Below are 11,466 nucleotides of genomic sequence, written 5' to 3'. Positions count from 1 at the left end.
AAAGCTTCTGATTTTCTGTGCTTTCCCTGTGACTTCTACTCTCCTTTAAAAATTAAATTGTCACCTGTTAAGCCTTTCATGAATCTCAACCACAACTAGAGCTGGGACAAATATCCGAATATTCGAATGAATATGTTTTGACATGTATTCGGATACAAAAATCAGATGTTCTTATTCGCTAGAAATGACAGAAATACCTTGCACCAGTTTTAAAAAATTAGCCTCCATTTAAAAGGTTTAGACATTAAAAAGTAAACAAACCACATTATGCATGCACTTACAGTGAGTCAGAATCTCATGGGACAGACAAAAGGCAAGCACGTCATACTGAAATGCCTCGTATGAACAGTGCCCAACTTGCTGGAAATGTTGTGTAGTGATTTATTTGTGTGTATGTATACAGTGATGTGAAAAAGTATTTGTCCCCTGTCTGATTTTCTACACTTTTGCACATTTTTCACATTGTATTTGGTCAGATTTTTTTGTGGGTTGTAGCAGTATATACAGGGAGTCAGAGAAAAAAATGACACCAAAGTTTGGTGCTGCTTTCATTTGTTTGGTGTGGAAGGTAATTAAACATGCAATCTTCAGGTGTGAAAAAGTTATTGCCCCCCCTAGTTAATTCAACCCAATTAAAGGTATAATTAGGGTCAGCTGTTTGAGTACTTTGGTTAACAACCAGGCCTGATTTGGGCCAGTCCTGCCCATTATAAATCTGACTAACTTTGGCCCTTACCATCAGAGTGAAGTTGTCAGCACACAGGTTCTAGAGGCACATCGTGCCATGAACAAAAGAAATTCCTGAAGACCTCTGGAAAAAATTTGTGGATGCCTATCAGTCTGGAAAGGGTTACAAAGCTATTTCTAAGGCTCTGGGGCTCCACCGAACCACAGTCAGAGCCATATAGTCCAAATGGAGAAAGTTTGGGACAGTAGTGAATCTTCCCAGGAGTGGCTGTCCTGCCAAAATCTCTCCAAGAGCAAGGCGTAATATCGTCCAGGAAGTCACAAAGAACCCTAGAACAACATCCAGGGAACTTCAGGCCTCTCTCGCCTCGGCTAAGGTCAGTGTTCAAGACTCCACCATCAGAAAGACACTGGGCAAAAATGGGATTCATGGCAGAGTAGCAAGGTCGAAACCATTGCTCATTAAGAAGAACATGAATGCTCATCTCAAGTTTGCCAAAAAGCACCTGGATGATCCTCAAGAGTTCTGGAACAATGTTCTATGGACAGATGAGTCAAAAGTGGAACTTTTTGGCTGACATGGGCCCTGTTATGTCTGGCAAAAACCAAACACTGCATTCCACAGTAAGAACCTCATACCAACGGTCAAGCATGGTGGTGGTGTCATGGTTTGGGGATGCTTTGCTGCATCAGGACCTGGACGTCTTGCCATCATTGAAAGAACCATGAATTCTGCTCTGTATCAGAGAATTCTACAGGAGAATGTCAGGCCATCCGTCCGTGAAGCTGAAGCGCAGCTGGGTCATGCAGCAAGACGATCCGAAACACACAAGCAAGTCTACATAAGAATAGTTGAAGAACAAGAAATTTAAAGTTTTGGAATGGCCTAGTCAAAGTCCAGACCTAAACCCCATTGAGATGTGGCAAGACCTGAAACGAGCAGTTCATGCTCGAAAACCCACAAAGTTGAAGCAGTTCTGCATGGAGGAGTGGGCCAAAATTCCTCCACAGCGCTGTGAGAGACTAATCAATAACTACAGGAAGCGTTTGGTTGCTGTTATTGCTGCTAAAGGTGGTGTAACCAGTTATTGAGTCTAAGAGGGCAATTACTTTTTCACACGGGCATTGGGTGTTGCATAACTTTCTTTAATAAATGAAATATGTATAAATGTTTTATGTTATTTGTTCACTCAGGGTCCCTTTTATCTAATATTAGTGTTTGGTTAAAGATCTGATAACATTCAGTGTCAAAAATATGCAAAAATGCAGAAAATCAGACGGGGCAAATACTTTTTTCGACTGTGTGTGTGTGTGTGTGTGTGTGTATATATATATATATATATAGTTGTGACTTTGTTATGTGGAATGTAATAATTGAGAACCAAAACGGTTCTTTTAATTGGTGTTTACAGTAAAATTTCAGTTTTCGTTTGCATGTTCAGCTACAAAAAGGCACAAGTAAAACTCATGTTATTATTATATTATTTGTTTATTTCGCAGACACCTTTATCCAAGGCGACTTACAGAGACTAGGGTGTGTGAACTATGCATCAGCTGCAGAGTCACTTACAATTGCATCTCACCCGAAAGACGGAGCACAAGGAGGTTAAATGACTTGCTCAGGGTCACACAATGAGTCAGTGGCTGAGGTGGGATTTGAACTGGGGACCTCCTGGTTACAAGCCCCTTTCTTTAACCACTGGACCATACAGCCTCCTAAGTTATTACTTTATGAAAATCTATGGCCACTATGAAGCAATGGCAAGGAATGAAAATAAACAAAATGCAGTGTCAACTTTACTATTTATTTTGCGAATAAACAAAACAACACTTAACTTCAACTGCTATTTGGCATCCTTTGTTAATTCACTGGTGTAAAGTAAGGCCTACACAACGTATTCTTTACTGGGATATTTTTCTACTTTAACATGCTACATACTGTAATGTCTTGCTGTAAAATAAAGGCACACACCCAGGTACCACACACCCCTGCCCCTGCTGCTATGCTGTCTCTGTCTACGTTCTGAGCAATATAATGGCTTTTATTACTTTTTGAAAATGAAAAAAAATATTTAAATTATGAGCGAATAATCCACTGAAAAATGCATTAATGGTAAAATGTATGTAATTTAACTAAATGGCCTTTTAAATTGTCTTACTTTTTAATTTCAAAGGTGAAGCAAAACTTTATTTTTCATTATAGTTTTAATAATGCTTATTAACATGTTGCAATCTCGTTTGTACATTCTGCTTGTAAATCAGAAATGAAGGCTTGGACAATTTAAAAGCCAATTTAGTTATTTAAATCAATTTTACTATTAACAAATTTCTCAGTTCTGATTGAGATACACAAATGGCTAACGGGTATTAATTGAATTCTTAAAGGAGAGTAGAAAAATCGAGGTAAAACCAGAAACCCTCTTTATAGAGCATTAGTAGTGAATGGTGGGTCTTTTACAAAGTTTTGATTGTGATGCAATTTTTAAATGGTAACTCTAATCTGAGGTCAACATTGAGAGACTACTTCTCTTTTGGTAAAATGATCATTTCAAATAGTTGTAATAAGAATCGCACAAGACTAGTGAACAGTGTTTGAAATAATTTAGCATTGTTTCTTACATTCGTTAATGCTGACTAATTGCAGTATATATTGAAGTCTTGCACTAATAAATTTTTTACGATTTGTATAATTTCACTGCCACGCTTTTTACTGGGTACAACTATGATAAATGAACTGTTATCTCAAATACAAGAGCCACCTTGTGGTGAAGACATGTAAGTATCAATAAACAGGTTTATTTTATAAATGTGTATATCATCATCAGCAACCGTATTCATATTTGTGCAACTATACATTTAATATGACACTTACCATATTGTGTGTTTGTCCCTTGTAACCCACATCCACTTCAGGCCCTGGGGTCACAAATAAGGTCTTTAACTCAGTGATTTTGACTTTATTTTTGCATACAGGACTGAAAGGGATATAGTAAAGGGCCTGGTTTAATTTCCCAAGTAATGACCATTAACTGACACCAAAACAGCCTGATTAAAAAGTCATTTTGCTCTGATGTTTCAATGACGAAGCCCCTCTTGCAAATGATGGCCATATATTGTCAAGAAATTCATGCAAGAGCATTTACAGGTACAATGTCTTCTGATGGTTGTCCTTACAAGTTTAATTTCTCTGAATTTTTTTTTTTTTTTTTTCAACAGCAGTACAAAGTGGTGCTACCAGAGTTAATAATCACAATGCATTTGATATAGTATTACATTGCATTTAAAGATGAAATCACCTGTAAAAAGAAATCTATTGCTCAGCGCATTATTTAGTGTCATTTTGTGAGCTTTGAGTCTAAGAATGAGATTATTTGAGCAAGATGTTTTTCACCTTGCATGCTACACTTACAAGACTTCATACAACCCAACATTCATTTAAATGCTGAATTAATTAATATAAACTGTATCTCCAAATGTGAGGAGACATGCTGCCATCATGCTGTATGTCTTCATAAGTATGTCCTACAATACATGTGCAACACAAACTTGAAAGTGATATAAGACCTTCAATAATTAAAGCGCAGGGCCGAGTACGTTTATCATTGGGAAAGCCAAAAGTAAAGAACAATTGCACCCTTTTAACAATATTTAGTTGTAATATGATAGTTACCAAGTCATCAGGCCCTCTGGTGTCAATGAATGCTGGGTTTTTGTCTTGATTACAAGCTTAGAAAAAAAGCACTTAGTGTTTAGAGAAATATATCTATATCTATATATATATATATATATATATATATATATATATATATATATATATATATATATATATATTATATATCTATATATATTATATATCTATATATATATATATATATATATATCTATATCTATATATATATATATATCTATATATATATAATCACACATACATATACATACAAAGAAACAGTTTTTCACTCCAGAAAAACAGTAAAAAACAAAATGCCCAATAGCACCTCAATACAAAGTAAAAAAAAACCACAATACCAGAACATGTTCATTATACTGAAATCTAAAATGTAGTCTTTTGTAAGTATGTAAATATTTTTTGAAATAATTATGTTGCCCAGGCTGCCAGCTGTTCCATATCAAGGTCGTCATTGACATCCACCTTCTTCTTGGAAGCTAGAAAAAAGAAACAGTAACATTTTAACATCATGATGTTAATGGGTGTACAGTACAATTTGTTAAATTATTATTATTTTTTACCATTAAAACCTGCAGGTTCAAAATTAAACAATTTTAAAACAAAGAAATGTTGTGTTTCTAACTGCATGGTTATGATTAAATCTTAATTTTAAAAGGTAGCATGATTTTCTATCCAATGCCTCGTTTCCACTGTCTGGCGCTACTGTCTTCCACTGCGCATGGCTAGCCGTCGGACTCAAAAGCACGTTTCAATGCTTATTTTCCACAAACCTGGCCAACCTCAGAATCATACTGTGTTTTGTTTTGAAGAAACTGGCGGCAACAAAGTAATGTAACGATGGGCACATTACAAATAAAAATAAATCTGGTTGAGAAGGAGAGCACAACCAAACAAACAGCCAGGTTTTGTAATTGTGCTTATTAATTTTCTTGATGGTTACAACTGAATGAAGCATTACCCGAATTTATTACACACACACACTATATGCAGTCGTGGCTTCAATCCCAGGTGGGCGACACTGCTGCTGTACCCTTGAGCATGGTACTTTACCTAGATTGCTCCAGTAAAAACCCAACTGTATAAATGGGTAATTGTATGTAAAAATAATGTGATATCTTGTAACAATTGTAAGTCGCCCTGGAAAAGGGCGTCTGCTAAAATTATTATTAATAATAATAATAATAATAATAATAATAATAATAATCATCATCATCATCAGTTTCTTAAACTTTCCGTAAAGCATCTTATTAAATTTCATCACAGCTGGATAAGTGTGCTTATGGCTCTACCTCCGCTACGCTCCCCTGCCTCCCGAGCCCGCTCCTTCTCCACCCTTGCTCCGCAGTGGTGGAACGACCTTCCTACAGATGTCAGGACTGCCCAGTCCCTGACCACATTCCGGCGCCTCCTTAAGACTCACCTCTTCAAACAGCACCTGTAGAACTCCTCTGTTGTATCCTGGGACACTATCACCCTTCATTTAAATATGCTTTATTTTGCTCTTATCTGCCCCCTATTTTACTGCATTTAATCCTGTACCTCAGAATATTGTAATCTCCCAAGTGTTTAATCTGTAGTATTTTGTACTTAATCATATCCTGATGTAACTATCACTACTTAATCATATCCTGATGTAACTTTCACTATTATCTGCTGTATTATTGAATTGTGGTTTGTCACACTTGAGAATTATTGTATTTCTTGTTCTTATTGTATGACTTATATTGTAACACTTGAATGTATTTGTATTTGCTTGCGATTGTAAGTCGCCCTGGATAAGGGCGTCTGCTAAGAAATAAATAATAATAATAATAATAATAATAAGTGGTTCATTAGACTATATGTAAAGTGTGAGTATGATGAACAAACAGCTCTATAGTTCACTGTCACCTACGACATGCACCGCCTGTGGGTGGGGGAGATCATAATGCTGTATACTTAACTATTCATTAATGCCAAGAGTAGGTACCCTGTTCCTTTTCCACATTGCTATTCTCAATCTGCTCCTCTTACCTGGCCTAGATGGCAGAGATGCTGATGGAACACTGGGCAGTCCTCCCATGCTAACTAGGTTCTGATCAAGCTCCTCCTGTTCCAACTCCTCCAGCTCAGCCAGTAGCTCATCCTGCAGATGCAAACAGCACTTCATGTTTCCACATACTTCAAACTCTAATTGAAATCAAGACTGTAAAGCTACAATATCATGGACCAGTGGTGCTGACCCTTTTAACCGTATTACTTTACTAAAGGCAACTGTTTCTCTATTAGTGAAAAGTATTCAGTAAATGTGTTTTAGTTGGAATACATTAAACCACTGCTCCTATACATTTACTGGTGTTAATCAGCACACACACATTTTAAATTGCACAAGATTTTGTAAAATCATTGATGTTCCATTGAACATGTAAGGAGGAGATCCATCTACCTAACCTGGCAGCCCTTCTGGCATTGCTCAATCAGCTTACTCTCTCTGCCCTCCATTGCTTGCTTTTTGCCCTTTATTGTTTTTGGATGACCAGGCCCTTCTCCGTGTTTTAGATCCACTTACTTGTATTTCCTAAATTGTATGTACAGCCTTTGACATTCTCTATCCTTATTCATAATGAATGGACTGTCATGGTGCATGTCATCATGGGTAAATAAAAATGATAGCAGACATCCAGCTGAGCGTTACACATACATTTATTTCCTCATACATTACCTCATCATATTCTTCACCAAATCCAACTGGTCGGGAGATGGCGTCTGAGATTTCTTGTGCAACCTCTTGCTGCTCAGTAATGTCTTGCATAAGCGAATCAATTTTATCCAAGTCCCTGAAATGCATCAAATACAGATTATTTTCTTCAAACGGCACTATTCTGTGTGAAACCGCAACAACTTTAATGTATACCATTTCTCAAATAGTGTCAAAACACCTGGAAACATTGTAACCGCAATGTAACACATTTTATTCTGTGGTTTGTGGTGTGTAGTTCTGTTCAAAAAAGGACAGCGATTAATATGGTACTCAAATAAAGGTTTTGAAACCTACTGTAGGCCCTACACAATTAAACAAGTATGTCAGTAACATACCACTGCCACACCTGTAACTACAAAATCAGAGCGAATAGTATCATTAGAAACTAAACATCACTGTGAGCTACATCCCCTGTAAGCACATGTAAACATGCAAGCGTGACAGACAGTTCACATGTATAATCCCAGATTCTGATCTCCAAATAACGCGTAAACAATGTTCTAAACCATGTTTCATCACAATTGTAGGACAGAAATTGCACTTTCACTGGCAGTCAGATGTTCTAGGTTACTCCACCTATTTTTCTACTTACATGTTCTCATGAGCTCCTTTAATGGCTTTAGCAGCATATCCCATATTCTTCAACACTTCTGTATTTGTGTTTGCATTCTCCAACGCTTCTCTCTGGAATTCGATGGTAGAAATTGTTCCATCAATCTGAGCCAGCTGCTGCTCGAATCTCTTTTTTCGTTTTAGTGCCTGTAAAGCAGCTTTTAAAATAAAGGAAAACTTTAGTCAACATATTAAAAAAATAGTATTCATTCTAAATATTTGATTTACTTAACAACTTTCGTGGTTTTTGATGTACATACAATTGTTCAACAAATTAATATTTGGTGCTGTTTAATGCAAACATGAATCAATTCATTACAGTAGAAATACATTTTCAGATATGTCACTGTTGCGCTATATTATTTAGTTGAAATGTTACCTCTTCTCAGATCTTATACAAATTGAGTATTGTGAATGAATCAATACATTTTGTATTGCTCATTTATGAATAGATACAGAAGCTGAATGAATAATTTTAAAATGAACATGATGCCATCCAAATATTCACGATTTAGGATTGATTTATTTAGAGTGGTAAAATCACAATCTAATTGCCTAAAACGTTTATTTAAAAAATAAATTAATGTGCATTAGTCTGCCTCTTGCTAAACACACTAATTTTTACATAAGCGCACTATCATAATGAAATGCCAGCTGTAGAACCAAACATCAATATCATAATTATGTGTTAAACATCTACACCAGTCTCTGTTTTTTCTATCGTTAATTTTTGATGAAATGTAAGTATCAAAAATCTTAAACAAAGGCATTTTAATTATTGTACAAACATGAAAATGGTCCAGTCCCGACTGGTTTGAAGATCAGCTTTCAAACTAGACTGAGGGATGTTTCTAACTCACTTTCCCCATCAATGCGTACATGTGCCATGTGACTGCAGATAAAAATGGAGCAGATGGCTTTGTGTTACAGAGAATGAAACAGGAGTTGAATTTCCATACTGAATGCAATACTAATTGCAGAATGTCTCAGTAATTTGAGACGCTTTAAACATAACACTAATCAGATCAAACCAAATTACTGTGCATTCTGTAATATGTCAAATATACCTGTATGAACAGCATCAGAAATGTTCAAGCCATTGAGGCAGGAATTGCAATTTCAATAGAGCTTCAATGCTCACTCTACACCACCTCTTTAAAAAATAGTGAAGGTTTCTGCAACAGTTCCTTTGACTTAAGGAACTGCAGTGTATTGTGCATTTGTGCAATTTATTTTACTACAAAAATTGATTTCATATGCTACTGTACAGACAAATACCAAGAAACAATACATTGATTAAAATGTAAATAATATTTTGCTTGTTTCTGAAACAATTATCCACAAATGTGCCCATGTTACAAATACAGCAACTATGCATGATCTAAACCTGATTAATGGATGTTTAGACTTGGCACTGAACTTTAGTTTAAATGGAGTCAAGCAATTTAATGCATCCTGTGTTTTATGTGAGTCAACATGAACAAGCCCAAAAAAGATCTTAAAAAACAAAACATATAATTTCAACACAACCGGAAAACAAAATTGTAGCACTAGTCTATTTTAATCTTTCTAAAATCGCTGCTCCAAACTTAGGCACTTGTATAAATTGTACTTTTTGCTAAAATTAGAACAAAATGTCATAATGTGAAAAAAAACCCACAACTGCATCAAGAGAATTATAACTGTATGGTTTAATATGACTATGAAACAATTTCAATAGCGTTTGCTTACTTTGTAGTACAGTACTCGTATTTACTATAATCTGGAGTTAATACACATTGTCCTGCAGGAAAATCGACACTTCTGGATTGGCTTGCAGGAACAGAAAAACAGTTGCCTCAAGGATGTCATCAATGTATTGCTGAGCAGTAAAGTTGCCCTTGATCTGCACCAAAGGCATTCTTGTGTTAAAGGAGATTCCCCCCACATCATCACACTTCCACCACCCCGCCGGTTGGATTGAACAACACAACAGTCAGCATAACGCTCACCACGATGTGGTGGGCCGGTGTGGTGCCCCTCGGCCTTCCAGGACGTGGCCTGACCCTCACAGAGCCAGTTTACTGGTTTCTCTGGACTAGTCTGCTGACTGTTGAAGCAGAACATCTCATTCTCCGGGCAACTTCTCTCACAGACAGGCTGCCTTCAATCATGCCGATAGCAACCAGGTGATCTTCATTACTCAAGCGGGGCATGGTCGTATCTTTTGCTGTTCTTGCGTTAATTAAAATCATGTCTTTTCGAATGGCTATTTATACAGATTCTTAATCAACACATTTGGGCAATTTTAACTCAACTCAAATACCAAACACTTAGCACCTGGAGTTTTTTATGAAATCACATGACTTGAGCTTAGTGTTTTGTTATCCCAAGGAACAATACTACTCAAACAAATCAACAAACCTGTCTGCTCCTATTTAAAATGTAAATAACATTATGTATGTGCCCACTGAGCTATTGATGTAAAACTTAGACCGTTGCGTTTTCATTGTGCATCAGTAATATAGTAATCTAGTTTCAATGCTTAATGGCAATCGAAACCTGTTTTGATATTTGACCTTGCATATGGTACAATACTGTAGGTCAATAACCTTTAAATGTACTTCATCTACAGAAACAAACAGAAAACGTCCTTATGTTGTTGACTGTCTACAGTTTGCATGTGTCCTCCTGTTAATGATGGGTATACAGTAGTCTGAAATAAACATCCTTCACACTGTTTTGCTAAAGTTAAGTTGGAGTTGCCAATATCTGGAATTTCCTAACATTTTCAAAATGCACAACACAGTGCCGTACACTTCATTATTAGCATTTCAATTCACTTTACAAGTCTCCATGCTTTATTTACCTTTCAAGATAGCACTCTAAAAGCAGGGTAATAATGAATGAATGGGTAAAGACATACTGTAATACCTGATGCTACAGAAATTATCCAGTTAAAGACCGACTACTGTATATAGTAAGAACTTGACAAATAAATAACTAGGTAAAGCCCTCACTTTATTATTGAGACAGATTATTTATCGTCAACGGTACTAACTTGCTTCTCAAGATAATATTGTAAACAGATGGCCACCTCCACAGGGGACATACATTACAAAATCTGGCGATGAGCTCAATTTACCAAAATCACTTGCACTGTATGCCCTGTTTATCGTGTGTAAGGTTTATTAGAAGAACATTCAAAGAGTATTAATCCAAAGTGCGAATGATATTTTGGAGCCTTGCTCGTGCGTCATATTGTGCAACAGGCACCCCCTGTTGTTGTTTTTTTTTTCTCTTTACGCCTGTTCAATAATTAAAGTTAGTCAGAAAAACGTTTCGATTTTTTCACATCCCACCCATCGCTATATTTCACAGTATTCGATGTTTTGTCCTTACCTCTTTTATTCTTGGTGCCATGCTTTTTAGCAGTGGCTAGCTCTTGCTGTATTCTGTTTTCCAGGTACTCTTGTTTTTTAGTTAGCATTTCCTCAGTCTCCCTGAGTTTGTGAATCGCCTCTTGAGGAGTCGGACCTCGGTTTTTCGAAGAAGTCGACCCTACTTTGAAAAACTTGGAAATTTTACTCATTATGTAAAATGTTCAAAACTATATGACCGAAATGTAAATACAAAAATGAAAGACAAGAAACTAAACTTTCAATGCTGTACCAAACAATCGACGACGAAATGTGTCACTTCCTCATAAATTAAAACGTCAGGAATGAAGGGAGTGTCTACACAGGCTCGTCCAGGTACA

At 36.4% G+C, this 11,466-nt stretch overlaps 1 protein-coding gene across 1 annotated transcript; it reads right to left on the bottom strand.

The window, feature by feature from the left end:
- Window positions 1-2,471: 2,471 nt before the first annotated feature.
- On the bottom strand, window positions 2,472-11,457 carry LOC117400684 (charged multivesicular body protein 4c-like). Its single transcript, XM_034000954.2, has 5 exons — window positions 11,109-11,457; window positions 7,708-7,885; window positions 7,077-7,191; window positions 6,389-6,500; window positions 2,472-4,851 (listed from the first exon to the last, which is right to left on the bottom strand). Exons 1-5 carry the CDS (start codon window positions 11,296-11,298, stop codon window positions 4,784-4,786), a joined length of 663 nt encoding a protein of 220 aa, XP_033856845.2. The 5' UTR covers window positions 11,299-11,457; the 3' UTR covers window positions 2,472-4,783.
- Between the last annotated feature and the right edge of the window lie 9 nt (window positions 11,458-11,466).

Source organism: Acipenser ruthenus, chromosome 4 (genome assembly GCF_902713425.1).
Source record: "Acipenser ruthenus chromosome 4, fAciRut3.2 maternal haplotype, whole genome shotgun sequence".
Classification (NCBI taxonomy): domain Eukaryota; kingdom Metazoa; phylum Chordata; class Actinopteri; order Acipenseriformes; family Acipenseridae; genus Acipenser; species Acipenser ruthenus.
The sequence above is the reverse complement of the archived record's forward strand: the minus strand, read 5'-3'. Positions and strand labels throughout refer to the sequence as shown.